The 18,055-nt window shown below is 33.5% G+C and overlaps 1 protein-coding gene across 2 annotated transcripts in view; it reads right to left on the bottom strand.

The window, feature by feature from the left end:
- TLL1 (tolloid like 1) overlaps positions 1 to 18,055 on the bottom strand; it is a 279,927-nt gene that overhangs the window by 52,874 nt on the left and 208,998 nt on the right. For both annotated transcript variants that reach the window (XM_032632666.1, XM_032632665.1), the window contains 5 exons: positions 15,682 to 15,798; positions 14,348 to 14,493; positions 4,948 to 5,143; positions 3,199 to 3,324; positions 1,945 to 2,105 (listed from right to left, as the gene is read on the bottom strand). In XM_032632666.1, the coding sequence (XP_032488557.1) occupies positions 1,945 to 2,105; positions 3,199 to 3,324; positions 4,948 to 5,143; positions 14,348 to 14,493; positions 15,682 to 15,798 (746 nt within the window). The remainder of the gene's footprint in view (positions 1 to 1,944; positions 2,106 to 3,198; positions 3,325 to 4,947; positions 5,144 to 14,347; positions 14,494 to 15,681; positions 15,799 to 18,055) is intronic.

Below are 18,055 nucleotides of genomic sequence, written 5' to 3'. Positions count from 1 at the left end.
ATGTTACAGAGTTTGTAAAGGCTCCTTCTATGAATAAAGACTGCTACCATGAGAAAAATGCTTTCAAACACAATGCCCCATTTATTTTAAACCATCTACCCTTCTTCCTCGTAAACATAAACGTTTATCCTTCTTAGGAACATCTATCAATTAGTGAATCAAAATGCCATTCTGCCACAACCAACAGCTTTAGGGAAACTGAGAAAGTAGAAGCCATTCAATACTAAGCTCACATTACATTGAAGAACTGGCAGGGAGATTCCCATTTTCAAAACGTGTTGCTCATATGAAAGCTGTTTTAAGATTACTATAAAAATACATTCTTAATTTTAATATTTCCCCAAATTTAAGATAATTATTAAAGAAAAATGATGTTTCATGTGGATAAATTATGTAAGAAATATAAATTGCAGTCTTTTCCATCATAAAGCTTACATGATGTAAAGAAGATCTCAAAATGAGCTCTAAAATTGTACAATTCTCTGAAATATCAGTGCATTACACTTCATATTTTAATTTTCTTTAAGCAACACAAAAGTCTGCACTTCTTTTTTTTTTTTTTTTTTTTTTTTTTTTTTTTTTTTATGCGTTACGCGGGCCTCTCACTGTTGTGGCCTCTCCCGTTGCGGAGGACAGGCTCCGGACGCGCAGGCTCAGCGGCCATGGCTCACGGGCCCAGCCGCTCCGCGGCATGTGGGATCTTCCCAGACCGGGGCACGAACCCGTGTCCCCTGCATCGGCAGGCGGACTCTCAACCACTGCGCCACCAGGGAAGCCCCGGCACTTCTTTTTAACTCAAAACCATAGAAGTGCCTTGACTACTACAAATAGAATTTTAAAAAATGATTAAAAGAAAGAAGGATAAGCGGGAGGAAAAAAGAAGAAGCAAAGATACATACACAAAGAAAAAATTACGGTATAAAACCCACAAATATTACCAACAATTATTGTCCAGGAGCACAGATACATTATATTTCTGTTCTCTCAGTTCTCTGTGAGTGTTCAACAGATATACTTCAAAGACAAAATAATTTTTGAGTGAATTTTATCATACTTTTGGATCTCGCTCATTTAAAAATAAACACAGGAAAAAAAAGTTGTTGGGAGTAAGGATGTGGGAGTTAGAGAAAAGAAAAGAAAGTAGAAATGCTGAAATAGAACAAACATTTATTACATTTTCTCTGGACTTAATGTTGACCGATCACACAAGACACAGTTCTAAAAGTTGTCATCTCTAGGCCTGACATTCCATTTGAATTTGGTGTGTATGTACCAGCACATAGGAATTCTCAAATAAATGATTTCATTTGTTTAAAAGTGATCACCAGACAGAAAACTGGACGTTTACTATGGTAAACTATAAAGGCAAAGGGAAGATAGGGTCAACTAAATACATGTTTTATTGAAGTTAAAAATATTTCTTTCTTCTTCTCTATATTTCTCACTTTATCTATGAACCATAAGCATACTCATAATGAAAAACTACTTATATAATGAAAATATACCCATTTCCACAAGTGAAATATACCAGGTTTTCCCAAAAAAGTATTTTCGTTATGACTCAACAAGTGAATTTTGGTTTATTTTTTCTAGAAAAATCTATGTGACATTACCCTAATATTTTCATAGTACTTTAATAAATCAGGAAAATGCTGGGGGGTAATTTTCAATCTCCCAGAGACAGTCTAAAATATCACCCAATGCCAGCAGGAATTATAAGCAGTTGCAGAAATGAGAAATAGAGCAAAGAAAGACTACAGCATTTATACTATTGTACTACTGCAATTTTCCTTCCTCCCTTCCTTTTTTCCTTCCTTCCTTCCTCCCTCCCTTCCTTTCTTTCTTTCTTCTTCTCTCTCTCTCTTTTTTTTTTTTTAGTTTACCAGATTGTCTTTAGAGATTCCTAAAATACTTTATAAAAAAATATATTTATTATTCACTTACTTCATTGCCCTCCAATTCAAAAAACTCAAACTTCATAGAAATTCTGTACTGTGTTGGTGCCACCACTTGCCACACGCAGTGTTTGTTGGGAGGGTACTCCTTGGGCCAGCCTGGAGTGGTTATGGTGCCATTCAGTTTTGTAAGAAGTCCTCCGCAAGCCGCTAGAAAGAAAGAAAAGGGAAGTTTCCCCTAATAAATCTACCCCCTTCTTAGCACCTTTCCATTGATAATCAAACATCTCAGCATTAAATTTCAACCATCTTCTGGATTTTTCAAAATCTAGAAAGCTGCAGTCTCTATTCCATAATCTTTAGTACAACTATTTTAATCATCTAATCCAATTTATAAAGTGTTATTTTGTAGATATGGAGCGAAGAAAATGACGGCTTTACACTTTAGATCGCTTCAAAGTTGGGCGAGCAATATAAAGAAACCTGGGGGTCAGATTTCTTATATTTTAAGTGTGTATAATAATACCTACACCACACGATTGTTGTGAGAATTAATAAAAAGGTATATGTAAAGTACAATACAGCATGATGTATTAAGACCAAAATCAATTGTTTATTTCCCCAAACTCTTTTTTTTTTTTCCAAGACAAGGAACTTGTTACTTGTTTCCAAGACAAGGAAGGAATTACTTGAGCTAGAAGGCAAGGTAAACTATAGTAAATAGAGCATATTTTTTATTCCAAAAACTCCATTTAGCAACTGGTTTTCTTTCTCTTTAGGATGATCTATTTAAAAGACGTACTATTTATGTTACCTCTCTTTCTTATTGATAGTGAAATTAGGAAAGTTAGGGTTTCAAAAGCAAGTTAAGTGAAATGAACATATTGTACACAGTTCCTAATTAATTCCTAGGGAGTCAAGAGTTAGCTAAAATAACTGGTCTCTTGAATTGCCTTTGCATATATAGGCATACGTATGTATATGTATGTTAACTAATATAAATATTACTATATTTATAAATATATTTTTTAAACTACCCGTAATCTCAGGTTTACCATATTTGGTAAGTTTCTAAAGTGTATTTATTTTTAGTAGTCATGTGGAAATAACAGCCACATAACTTCATTATTATCTGGAATACAATGTCCTGTGTTTTAAAGATACTGTATTTTCTTCATAACTGTGTCTATTTTATTCTAGTATAAGAGGGAGGCATAAAAAGAGAAGGAGAATGAGACTACATGATAGAAGGAAATGGGTAGGGGTTTCAGGCAGGGAAACCCACGTGCAAATCTGGTCCCACCTTCACAGGTCCTTTTGTCAGGTCCCAGCTCATAGCCAGGCTCGCAGGAGCACTGGTAACTGCCCAGTGTGTTCAGACAACGCTGCTCACAGCCTCCACGGTCAGGCTTGGCACATTCGTCTTCCTCTATAAAAATGGCGACAAATTGATTTCTTCAACGAAGGAACAGGAACAATTTGCAAGCCCTTGACTGATGACATAGAAGAACCCATGTCACTGCAATCTAAGAATTGTGTAAGAACCAGAAGGACTGGTCCAACTGAAGATCACCTCATCTCAGACACAGTATGTTTTTTTCTGACTTTAAAGTTAAAGAGGATTATTAAAACCTAGAGATTTTTCAGAATGGAATAGAAAAACTTACTGAAAAAACATGGATTCACCTGTTCATTTCATTGTATAGTTTGCTAGGTAGCCTGAAGAAATGCTTTTAAAGTAATATCATTATTAAGAAATAAAATATGGTGACTAAAAATTAAAAAGAAGGAAAACTATGAAACTTAATAGACCTCTTTAAATTGAAAACATTCACTGCTTTTTATATAGATATGTTGATCCAGAAAACACAATAATTCCATATTTTTGTAAACAGAAACTATTTTAATTGTATATGGTAACATGAAAATATATATGAAATAGACATATGAAAAATATATACTATCTAAAAAACACATATTACAAGGTACTCCATAACCTCACTCTTTAGGAATAAACTACTGTGAGTTAGGAAAACAGCAAACAATATTCTCTGGAGAAATTATGCATCATCCAAAGACTAGGCATTTTGTTAAGCAAATACACAAACATCACGAGAGAGACTCTTATAGTATGTTTCTTCTACTGTAAAATATAACATAGAGAAGATTTAAACCATGTAAATGAACAATTTAATGAATACTTGGAATACATATAGTAGAAGTGCCAAGGTTCTCTGCCTTCAGTTCAAATGGTGAGCATCTAAGTAATGCTCAGGAAAAATCAATTATATTATTGCTCTTTGAATAATGAAAATATCTAGATATTATTCACACTAAATTTTGACATACACTACTGAATCCATCACTTATTCTTTAAAAATTATTATAGAGAAAATTTATTTTCTCTTCACATAAAAGAATTTTATTCTATAATAACACACTTAACCTAAGTGCCTATGAATTTTCAAAATACAAATCTGATGTTATTATTTGCACTAAAATAGCTTTCTTTTTACCTGAGAAATACACACCAAACATGGGACATGAAAATAAACTAAAATTTGCTTATACAATTCAAAATTAAAGCTGATCAGCAATAATGTCAAAAAGACATTTTAGGGATCAGAATGTTCTACTAAGGAGGCCATACATTATTTCTAATGTGACAGAATTCTATTCTCTAAGGGATGGTTTAGATGCTGCCACCTGGAAATAAATTGATAAACTATATATCAGTAATCCCCTTCTGGTTATGAACCCTTTGTTGATTATATTGCAAATATTTTCCTCTTGTCTGTATATTTCTGGATTTTGACTATTTCCTAAAAAACAGGTGGTAGAATATCCTAATGGAGTTCCTACCCTGTGCTACAAATCTCCAAATTCCAGTTTTATAGCCAGTAAACTATTCCATCAAAAACCATCAAAATATCTCTATGAATAGTGCATGCGTCAATCTTCAATATTACTTTATTTCTCCCCTAACTCAAAGATAAATACCACATTTATCCTCGACAGAGAAAAGCTTCCACTTTAAATGATTTCAAATTACCTTTAAAAAAATTGGCAGCGAACCCTGCTTTGTTCACAGTTCCATCAGAAACAAACTTCATCCACAAGGTATTGGAGGTAGATCTGATATCTTCAGGTTTATCATAACCACAAAAACGCCCTATTAAAGGACTATTTTCACTGGTTCCATCTCGAACTTCTAGGTAGTCATAGGCACAGTTGTCATGTCTCTCAATCTGTAATAGTAAAAATATGTGATCTATCTCATTAATAGACAGAACAATTTCTATAAAAAAGTATCATGTATTCTCAGTGCCATAGTACTAACATGGCCATATTACTTATACCAAAAGAGAGCATTTCTGTTGAGTGTGTATGGTAATATCTACACTGTCCATGAATAAAGGATGTATTATTCTGGTAGAGAGACAGAGGAAAAAATCTATGAAAAAGTGCATCCACATGCACTAGGATCAATAGAAGTTAACTGCCTTTTAAAATAAAATAGAAATACAAGTAGTAATTCTTTGGAAAATAGAATTTAAGAGAATCCAGACTAATAACTATCATTAGAAATCTGGGCTAGATATGCTATAAACAATGCATAATTTGTTCTGAAACATAGTTATAAAAATTGCTCATAGTTGATCAAAAAAATCATTATTTTATCAATAGAGTGGCTGAATTCATATTATTGACAAATGTTGCACTATTTTAGGTTATACATCTTTTTGAAGCAAAATCTGATAACATGGGGATTACATTTCTTCCTAGTCTATGAAATCCTTTATCCATAGTTAGCATAGCTTTGTGTGGGAAGACTACTCCATTGTAGAACTAGCACTGGCTGCCCCTCTCAGGATAACAGGCATGTTTAGATGAGACTTTTACCTTAACACATTATTCTTGACCTGTGCACCCTGGATGTACTCAATCTCTTTCCTAAACAACTAAATGCAAATATTAGCTCAGACTATTGGCTTTATGAAGAAGTGAATGTTTGTAGACCTTTGTTTTAGCTCTAAACTTCTACAAAAAACAAAATTTACAAATTGTTTTATAAATTATAAGACAATTTCTAAATAAATTCTTGCTTTTGTTTTTTTCATAGAAAATGGGCCCTAACTCTGAAGTCTTAATAGAGTCAACTACTTATTAGGTATTTGAAGTCGGAAAGCACTGACATCTATAATTATAAACCATGAAAAGTATCACATGTTGTCAACCAACATTCAACATACAATTCACTGATTTATGGAATTCTCCTATTACAGAATGAATGTCAGGGAACACATTCATTCTATGAACTACAACCTGTATGCATGAAACTTCTGGTATAGTTGGTTGAAGAAGTCATTTCCTGATTTGTCAATACATTAACAATGATAGTCTTCAAATTAGGCAGCATAAGGACAAACAGAAAAAAATAGATTTTGAAGCAGATTTGGTTAGAACTAAGTACTGCATTTGCTGCTGCCCTTTTCCCAATCACAAATCAGGATTCATTTATTTCTTCAATAAATATTCAGTGCTGGTTCTTTTCTGTGCACTCTTCTCACTGCTTAGTATGCATCATTCATCAAAATAACAGAGCCTCGCCCTGCTGAAGCTTATACTGGTGGGTAGAGAGCAAAGGAACAATAAACAAGGTAAATAATAATCATAAAATATTAGAAAATAATACATTCTATGGAAGAATACAAAATGAAACAAGATAGGAAGTATGAGCAGTGGGGGTGGCGGGATTGAAGGTTGCAATTTTCCTATCAGTAGGAGCTCACTGTGACTCATAAATCCAGATTTTTCCCTAAAAATGTATTCTCTTCGTGTGTGGAACTATGGGAAAGAATTGGAAAATACTTAACATGAAAATTATCTCATTATTTAAAGTATACTTTTGAGACAGTAGCTGTTAAATAGAGAGGTGAGGGAGAGCTAGCAGTCTCACTAGGAACAAAATTAGTCACTGGGGTGACAAGGCCAATCTGACCAGCTATAACATACCTTCTTCTCTCAGTCTTTAATACAGTCCCTTCAAAATCAGAGTTCTCTATAAAAGAACATTTCCAGATGGCCAAAGTCTATTCATTGGTTAAGGGGACATATAAAATAACATCTAAAATCTCAGGGTGTACAACTTGATAAAAGGGTAAGCAAAACTGAACAAACAACAAAACTGTAGGAAAAATAACCAAAGGTCTCAGCAAGTCAACCTATCTATCTTCACCTGCTTGAGCAGCACAGAATGAAATGCTTGCAACACATGAATTATTTTGGAAACGGGGAAGAGGCTAAGTTAGAAGAGGAAAGGGAGTGAGAACATACAATGAAGAAAGTAGCTGCTTGCCATGGAAAGTTAATTAATAGAAAAAAAATCACATTGCTTCATATCAGCAGCCATACCAGAGTAAAAAATAAGAAGGTTAATTAAAATGGGTTTTTAATTACTATTTATGAAGAAATTACTGCTTTTGAAAATTACAGTACAAAGAAAACAAGAGAGACACTGTTGAAAAAAATTACATATGATCAGTAATTAAAAGGATATAGGATAGCGGGTATTTCCCTGTATATAAAATTCACTCTGTTCCTTTAACAGTTAAACAATAATCTCTTTAAATTTTAATTTATAGTATGTTCACTGGTTACTTTGTAAAAATAAGAGCTTTAAATATTTTATACGATACACAAAGTGTAAATATCTCATGGGTAAAATGAATAAAAATGACCAATTTTAGGATTGATTCCACCAGTACCTATTTATGAATTACATATTACTTATATATTGAGTATTATGCACCTGGTATTAGGGATAAAACAATAGAAATATACACTGTAGTCTCACACAGTAAATGCCATGGTTGTTGACCTACATATCATATCAATGACCTCCATGATCTTTGTTTACATGTTTTTCCAGTTTAATTATTTTAATCCTAATTGCAATACCAGCACAATAAATCTTCTCTATTGGTGTTAATTATAATTATACCTCTTCAACCACATCCACATAACAGTAATGATGGTGAGCACAAATGAGAGTTTGAGTTATTTTATGTTATTTGTGTAACATTTTCTCCAGCAGTATCGATTACTTTATCAATTAGTATAAATATAGTTGAAGAAATAAATATGGTTGAAGCTAAAAAGTGGTTAAGTTCATTGATGTTATGCCAATAACCTTAGGTACCATGAGAAAAAGAACACCAAAGTCAGTAATTCATAAAAAAAAGAAAAGGAAAAACAGTCTCTTCTTGATTTAAAGCGTGGACATGTAATAAATATGTTTGGTAATGATAATGCTGATTTATTACAGACTTTAAGGTAATCAGAACACAAACCATATAGGAATGTGGCAAGTTTATCATAACGTAAACAGACCTAATATGTATATAGAGAAAACAGTGAAAGTGACATTAAGTTCTGAAGATTGTTTTAGAAAACTGATATATAAATGATATTGGAAGTAAATCCAAATACGCAAAGAAGGAAGAATAAGTACAAAGCTTAGCCAGAAGGGATTATTATTACATTTCATTACTAAGTGTGGGGGGTCCATGTCTTTACTGGCAGGTTAGAGAGGAAGCATCAAAAAGCTGAGTTATTTTATTTAGTAAGAACTAAAATCAATTAAAAGTAACCTAAAGTAGTCAGCCTCTCATTCTAACACTGCCAACCAATGCAGAGCTTTGTGGTCAGTGCATGTGGTGGAGCTCTAAGACTGAAGGAATGCCAGCCCTGGAGCAAGATACCATACCCAGGCTCAGGGGCCATTCACACACTTTGCTTTCATTTTACAATCAAATTTCCAAATAAATATAACATCGCAAAAACATCTACTGCAATACCTACTTATTTGTAAAAACCTCTGAAAACTCCAAAGTTTCTAGGTAATAGTTTCAGTAAAACTCTCCCGTACTCCCTGAAAAATTGAAAATAAAATTACCATATGATTCAGCAATTCCACTTCCGGGTATTATATTTGGAAAATTGAAAGCAGGGTCTTGGAGAGATACTTGTACATCCATGTTCATATCAGCATTATCCATAATAGCCAAGGGGTGGAAGCAATCCAAATGTCCATCAGTGGATGAATGGTTAAGCAAAATGTGGTCTATACATAAAATGGGATATTAGCCATAAAAAGGAAGGAAATCCTTTCAAGTGCTACAACATGGATGAACCTTGAGGATATTACACTAAGTGAAATTTTTAAAAAGTGACTCAAAAAATCAAATATTGTATGATTTCACTTACATGAGGTACCCAGAATAGTCAAATTCAAAGAGACATAAAGCAGAAGAGTGATTGCCAGGGGCTGGGGGGAGGGGGAAATGGGAAGTTGTTGCTTACTGGGTAAAGAGTTTCAGTTTTGCAGGATGAAAAGTGTTCTGGAGGTTGATTATACAACAATGTGAATGTACTTAACACTACTGTGTCATACACTTAAAAAATAGTTAAAATGGTAATAGTAATAAAATAGTAATAAAAAAAGTCTTCTATGAGTGTTAGAATGTGATTTCAAACTATAATTCATACTATCAACTCCATAAATGATTTAACTTTTATAGGTAATATAACTTAAAGTTCTATACATTTGGAACAACGCTAAGTCATTATTTTTTGCTTTGGGGTAAAATGTTAAAGAAAAGTATGACTAACAAAAACAATCAAGATTAGCATTTATTATTAAAAATAAATTAATTTTAATAATGAGAAAAATACAGTAAATTTAAGTAATAAATGCTATGACGAAAGGAATTTTAAATAAAAAGGAAAAAAGTTTAATAGATTATTTTTAAATGTATCACTGTCATATTTAATATTTTATTAATTAGTATTAGTTTTATTTTTACTATTTAATACTTAATGAATATTGATATGTATACAATTAGAGCTCAAAAATGGAGGAGAAAAAACAAAATGCTCAACCATGTGAAAATCAAAACCATAAGGCTGGGTTAGGTCTATTTTTATATGATTCAGTTTTCTCAATGTTGCCATTTGATTTTTTTTTTCCTTCATGACACAATTATTTTTAACTCATAAATTTAATAAATATTTACTGAAAACCTATGATGACCAGATAATAAATATATACTTGATAGTATATAAACAGTGATGAATAAACAGACATAGTCCCTGACTGACAGGCATTTATTGATTAAACAACTCAAATGTACAAATGACAATAGTTATGATGGGAAATAATTTATTGCCATGAGAGAATTAGATGCCTCATTTTGCTACCAAGATCTGGGTGTAAGAGTGCCAGGCCATGGAATTGGTATCACTCACAGTCTACCAATTAAGAACTGTGTGACCTTGGGCAAGTTTATTTAATCTAAACTTTCAGAGCAGAATGATAGCCTAAACTATAATTCTGAAGAGCTACTTTATATAGTAGCTCTTATATAGTCATATTCTCTTATACAGTCATTAACCAATATATATTCTTAGCCAAATATCCAAAAATAGTGCAGGGCAAGCATTAAAATGTTAACTAATTAAGATCTTGTCTTGGCTTCCTAGTTCATTCACAAAGACTAGTCTACTTAACTTAAACTAATATAAAATATTTAAAGGAATTAAAGGATTACTCTTAATCAGGTAATTCACAAAGTACAGTTGACCCTTGAATAACGTAGGAGTTAGGGATGCCAACCAAGAACAGTTGAAAAACCGCCAACTGCTATCTCTGCCTCAAAAACAAAGGAACTGATAAATGACTCACCCAAGGGAAGGAGGCTGAAATAGTTTGCAGAGGTTCACCACTTAAACCCTAATTCTTCTGATTCCATATATTGTGTTCTCTAATCAAACACAAACTTTCCCCCACACTTAAAGATCTGTAAAATGAAAATAACAGGTACTATGTTTATTTTAAAAAGTCTACATATAAGTGGACCCCTGCAGTTCAAACCTGTGTTGTTCAAGGGTCAACTGTACCAAGATAAAAAACTTTTGTATGTAGTTTAGAATGTTGCTAGTAATTATGGGAAAGACTATTATATACTATGGTTTTCAAAAGGAAAGTATAACCAAATCACAGTGTGTAGAAATATTGATAAGTACCTCAAATGTAATCTCACTTAAATAAATGTATGTAGGGATTTTAATTAAACATAACTAAGCTCTGGGTTTATTTCACTTATTTCCTGCTTTACTGACATTTGTTTGAAGTTGTACTATTAAAATCTCCCCAACTTTTTCTCTTATGTATTTCTACATACTGAAAGTTCTCAAGTGAAATAGTAGTATAGAGGCTTTTTTACAAATAACACCACTGCTGAAGAGAAGACGAGTTCTTCAAAATGATTTTAGACATTATCTACATTCATGTACAAACTCACTTCAGTATTGGTCTTAAGAGTCAACATACCAGTAACTACTAGAGAAGAAAAATCTTCCCAAAGGTGATGATTACAGAAGTATTAGGACTCTATTACCCTCATTAACAAAAGCACTTGTTCAGATTTCTTTCTGTACTTACATTAAAATCTAAGTAGCATTAGGAGAGGTGAATATTCATGACATAAATTCACAGAAAGGCATAAATAATGAACAGCCAGTAAATTCTTTATAGTAGATTTCAACAGAACTAGCTTATCTTAAGGGCCCTTTTATCTGAAAAGGGAGAGAGTGACATAGGGAATAAAAGAGTTACAAAAATAGAAAGTGTTTGAAAAAGTCAAAGACTGATATCAGTGAATAAAAACAGTTTTGTCAGAGAAAGACACAAAACACTGAGAAATAATGAAGATATTTTTAAAATTATACATTTTAAATATAAAATGCATAAGCTGTATATTGAAAATGTTATGTAAACAAAAACAAATTGATATAAACAGATAACTGAGTAACTGAAACAAACCACCTAATGACCACTAGACCAAATTAAAAATATATACAGTTGATTCTCAGTATTAGCAGTAGTTGAGTTCAACAAAGTCACTGAAAACACTGAGTTAGTGAATACTGATTCATGGTTCCTGGAGAAATACAGGGTTAGGTTCCTGAGAGCTTCTGGTCACAAAATTTTTGTCATCAAATCAATACTTAACCTTGCTTTATGTGTGTTTCTCTTTAAAGGTACCTTCACAGATATTCAAATTCATTAACAGTGAACTCATGGCCAACAGCATTATAATGCACGCCTGAAAGTCTAACACAAAGATTTTCTCCATGAGGCACATGGGGAGTAGTGTTTGATAAAACTTTAAGCAGAGGAGTGTTTGATATAACTTATATTGTGAAAGTATCATCCCAGCTGTTGTGTGGATATCAGGATATGTAGGGCAAGGGTAGAGATGTGAAGAGCTCATCAAAGTTCCAAAGCAAGAGGCAGTGATTACAACAGTGGTGGCCAGAAAGTAGGTATAAAGTGGTCATGTATGTGGTATATTTTGAAGACAAAGCAAATGGAATATGCTTATTAATTGGCCTTGGGATTTAAGACAAAAAATGGAATTAGGGATATTCCTTGAGTAAATAGTGACATACTGAAATACTAAATACTGAAATAGGGAAGACTGAAGGTGAGTGGGTTAGTGTGAGTAAAACAAGACAATCAAAGGCTTGATGTTAGTCAGTTAAAGATGAGAGGCCTACTAGACATTCAAATATGTCCAGCATATAAATAAAGGAGGAAAAACATAAGGAAATAAAGCAAAATGAAGAAAGGACAGGAAACTAGAGATAATAAATAAAATGTACTATCAGCCAAACTGTGACATGACTCTACCTCATTTCCAAAGCTTAGCAATAACTTATTCAGTCACTTAATCAACAAGTATTTATTAAATGACTACTCTGTGTCAGGCATAGTTTTAAGTGCCTGAGGTGTAAATCTTTCTTATTTGTCCTTACATTATCCTATTTTTGAAGAATATCACTCTTACTATATTGATATATCGAAACAAACAAAAAAACCCCAGAAAACCAAAAAAAACCTACAAACCAGCTAAGCCAGCAATTTCTGCATCTCAGTTTTTAGATGCATGGAATGAATGTATTTGCTGACATCACTACTATAATAGAATTCTATAAAACATTGAATTATATATTGAAAGGCAGTTCATCACTTAATTTTTGCAATAGCACAAAATATTAACACATGTAATGTGTTCATTAGATAATTTTTCAATGAACCAGTTGTTTTGGTCTAAAAAGTGAGTCCTACCCAATTTTAGTTTACTCTTTACAATAGTGTTCTATTTGAATAATGTTTGCAATCCAATAAAATTTAAAAATAAATGTGAATCAGATAATCTCAGAACCGAGGTTTCCAAAAATGCAAAGGGGTCAGGGACATAAACATCATGATCACAGCATAAAAGAGAGATTTTTCATGATTAAAAAGAAATATGTCTCGAAAATTAGAAGGTACATGCAAAGGGGTAGAGACAATACCAAAAAATATGTTACACAGTTTACAGGTGGGGGTATGAGTCTCTCTGGGCTTTTGAGTAACACCTGGATTCCCCTGGGGCTCCTGCTATGGGGACTGGGACACCACACAGTCACCACACTCAGTGGCAAGCACATCCTGGCAATGAATGGGGTTCTCTACACCGGCCTTCTGATCACTTGGACAGTAGGTAGGCCTTCTAATTTCAGTAAAGAAATAATCTCCAGTAATGGCATCTGGATCTCTAACTCTTTCTTGGACCTACTGCCAGCACCTCATCATTCCTTCCTACTCCACCTTGGGCTCTCAATTTCTAGCCTGATTCTGTAATTTAAACATGCTCAGGAGTTCTTGACAATTCCCATATCTCTTAGCTTCTAATTCCTCACTCAGTTCTCCCCACTACACAAAAATGACCCATTAGCTAGTGCAGTAGTTTTAGTTGCAGACTTTGCTCCAGGACTCTGACTGGCCTTTGGTTTATTCTGCCCTCATCTAATAATGCAATGTTGGTGCTGATCTCTTCCCCAATAAATATTTTTGATGAAGTCAAAAGCTCCTAAGAATATTTAAATCCCTGTTTTTTTATATAAATAATTTTCTGCATAATGATAAAAAGGTGAAAAATGGATTTACACTGTAACAACAACAAAAAAGATGATCTACCTTTAACCTCTTGGTTTAGAAGAGAAATAAAAGTTTTTTATTTAATGGACTCTTCAAGCATTCTTGTGAAACAAGCCTGGTCATTTGTCAAAAGAAACTATTGACAGTACTTCAAACATTCTAATTCAAAAAGCACAGATAATGTAAACTCACTTTAATCTTCTTGAAAATGTCTGCAGTAAGAGGAAAGAAGAAAAAAAAAAAACCTCTTTCGCTCTTGATGTTGCATTTTATAGGCAATCCTTTGCTTCTTTGTTGATGAAAAAGCTGATTCTCTAGTTCTTTGCTTTTTTAATGAGGATCCCTTAAATGCACTGTCATTTATGGAGGATGTGCCCCACAAAGGCTGCCTGAAGGACTTTACCTCAAAGGCCTGAAAGGTCAGCCCGACATAGCAGTCTTCTGACACTGCTATTTTCCATACACATTCTTTCATCGGCCTGTAGTCATCGGGGTAATTAGGAGACTGAATCTGTCCTTCATTTTTACGTATCTCACCTCCACAGATAGCTGAGGAAAGCAAAAATAAACAAATAAATAAATCTAGACATGATATTTCATTTTCATTTGCTTCTAAGATAACATTTTAGTTTGGTGCCTGGAGCTGAGTACATAAAAACCAGGTTATAAAAATCAAGGTTGGCTGGTCGTAAATATTTAGTTGGTTAAAAAAAAAAACCTAGCCACTTAACTATAAATATTAGATAACAGTCAGCAGAGGAATATATGATTTTTTATCACTGTTAATTCACATTTTTACAAAAACAAGCATTTAAAAGAAAAACTTTAAAAACCTTTTGAGATTTTGTAATTTATTCTATGTGAGTTTTCTCTGACTCTCTGAACTGCTTCTTTAGGTCTTTTACCTCAGTGGAGAAGCTGATCAGGAGAGAAGCTCCACAAAACTCTCTGGGCCTCTGGCTGTGAGCGGCCCTCGTGCTCAACATCTGTGGCTCCATCCAAACCATACTCTTCACAACCACACAGTTAATCTCTAAAACAAATGCTTCCATCCTCTTAAAAGTCTAAGAGAAGCAGAAATCTTCTGTCTTCTAAATAACCTAAACTGCGCTGGCAGAGGCAGGAGCAAGAAGGGTCTTCTCTACCCACGATCTGGCAAGAAGGTTTTTAAAGCCAGGAAGCACAATGCCAGTTTACTGTTTTAGATACATATAGAACAAAGCCTCTAGTAAATTCTTCTTGAATGCTGACACTCTTGTTTAGACAAAGCAAGCTCCAGAACTGTGTGCAATTACTTTCTGTGTAGTTTCCTTTATCAAGGCATTTCCGCGGTACAGGCATCAAACACATACAAACTCAGCACAAAGAGAAGTGGTAATTTCTTCATAACATTTTAATGTTGTCATGAAAAAACAACCGAAGTTTAAGAACTCTTTTGCCGTTTGTTGTTGCTGTTGTTTTCCACACATCTCTATAATGAGTATTTTTTTCCCCCACACATCCCTGATGAGTACATTTACATGTTACCACATTACTGGTACCAGAAAGCAGGTTGTTTCTGCAGTTTAAATTTACCGAGTATTTTTATTAAAATCATCATAATGAACATTATAATACAGGTTTAGAAAATTTTGTAATTGAAATACAGTTACAATATCATTCTAATTTAATTGAGAGAAAGAATATTTCTCTTTAGAGGTCTAAGAAGAAGCCATCTCTAAACTCAATGTGACTTGCCTTCATAGTTAGCTGCAAAGCCCTTTCCCACCCAATTACTGCTGCTACGAAACTCAATCCACATTCTGCTTTCTGTAGAGGTAAGAACTTCAGGCAATTTGTCCCCACAGAATCTACCTAAAAGAAATAAAAGAATAAAGAGACTCCTAAATATGACTTTATATTCTAATTGCTTTTCATACTAGCTACAAATTGCATACATAAAACCTGATTTGGTTCCTGTATCTACCCCTAGGAACTAGAGCCATAATTATTCTTTAATATTTACTTAATAAAGGTGGATAAATAAATCTCTTTATATTTATTTATAGAATATTGGAACATATCACTCTCAGATTAACTGACTGATGTCAGTATCATTATCTGTAGAATTAAGAAACAGCTAGCTCAAAACATGTCCTATTTGTAAAATGACACACGATATATCAAGGTGGGGAATATTATTCTACGGAAAACAGAAAAAAGTACAAGTGATCCTGAAAAACTGCTTCAAATGTTCAGTTTGGTCATTAGTAGGGAAGTGACAGCTCAAAGTATAGTTCTTTGTTTAGCCATGTTCAATGGCGACTTGTCAGGGAAACCCACAGACTGCCCAAGGATCTTATGTTACTACATACATCTCATCTATAAAGCTGTAGTATGTAGTGTAGTAGGCAGAATGGCAAACAGTATCAGAAGACTTAATAATGAGTTCTAATCTTTTTCTGATTGTTTATCCACAGGCAAGTATAATACTGAGCAAATATATTATTGCCTGTCATTCCTTCTTCCCTCCTTCAACCTTCCACAAATATTCGTTGCTTACTGTATATCTGCTACTGTGCTCTAAGATTTTATGATGACAGAAAGTTAAATATGACAATGCACATGAAATAATCCCACAAAGAATAATATATTGTCATCCATTTTTGTGTGCCCTTGGTAATGATGTCATACATAGTTTTAGTATATGAAAAATGTCAGTCAACTTAAAACACATTCATACTAACAGATAGCAGGTGAAAAAATGTCTCCCTAAATGGCAAAGTTAATTAGGGGCATGTAAAAGAGAGCAATGTCCCTTAAACTGTAATGTGTGGGAAAGGGAGAGGGAGAGGGATAATTAGGAGTATGAGATTAACAGATACAAACTACTATGTATAAAATAGATAAACAAAAAGGATTTACTGTAAAGCACAGGAAACCATATTCAAAACCTTGTAATAACCTGTAATGGAATATAATCTGAAAAAATAATATATATCTATATCTGAACCACTTTGCTGTACACCTGAAACTAACACAACACTGTAAATCAACTATACTTCAATTCTTTAAAAAAGGAAACTGGAAGAAAGTAACCTGACTAAAAGAGAAAAAGCTATAATGTGCATATGAATTGCCAGGGAGTCTGTCAAAATGCAGTCTCTGGTTCAGAAGGTACGGAGTGGGACCTGCATTTCCACACTTCTAACCTTCTAAGTGATTCTGATGCTGCCAGTGTGACAGCTACACTCTGAGGAACAAGGTCTCAGAGGAAATAGTGGGGAAAGCTTTCCACATGAGCATTGTAGTCAGACTAAGCCAGTCTGTTAGGCCATTATACCCTGCAGTGTGTAATGCTGATGGTGCTCTAAAAAGTGTTCTCAATATTTCAGTTTTAGAATTGGTTTTTCAATATGAGTTTAATGAAATGTTTTCTTTGGAACACAAATACATATATTACAAATTGCTTCATCTAACCTAAGAAACTAAATGTTCAATACAATGTTTTCGTCATCCTGACTTATCAAATTAGCTCAAATCTTAATTTTTCCTTATTTTTAAGCATTTCTACAGATCTCTTGGACTTACTAAGGCTGCTGTCACTTTTAATAAAACAGTGTCCACTCAGCAGGTTTTAGATGTTAAGAAGAAAAGATATGTAGGCAAATAAACACAGCTGAGTAAAGCTACTTCTAAAAATAGAAGTAAAATCTCAAAAAGAAGTCAGTAGAGTAGATGCTCACATGCTCACAGCAGCTCTCACCTTTAAGTAAAACAGAGGGCAACAGAAAGTGCCTAATGTAAGTTAGTGATGTGGTCTGTGGTTAAATGTTGGTAGCATATTTTCATGAGCACCAAATGTGAGCTACAATTTATGACACAAACTACAGATGCACATTCTCAGCCACAAAAACCTGAGTAGCAAAACTGTGACCTCTACAATAGGAACCAATATCCTTGGTGCAGGAAGCCAGTAACCAAATGTATACCTAACAGCTCATGCTCTACTGCCTTAGCAAACAAAGCAAAACAACATACACACACAAATACACAATTTATCTGGTTTACTCATTAAAACTCTGATTTTAAAATTAAAAATACAGAATATGTGATGATTATTCACTATAAG

Source organism: Phocoena sinus, chromosome 5 (assembly GCF_008692025.1).
Source record: "Phocoena sinus isolate mPhoSin1 chromosome 5, mPhoSin1.pri, whole genome shotgun sequence".
Classification (NCBI taxonomy): Eukaryota; Metazoa; Chordata; class Mammalia; order Artiodactyla; family Phocoenidae; genus Phocoena; species Phocoena sinus.
The sequence above is the reverse complement of the archived record's forward strand: the minus strand, read 5'-3'. Positions and strand labels throughout refer to the sequence as shown.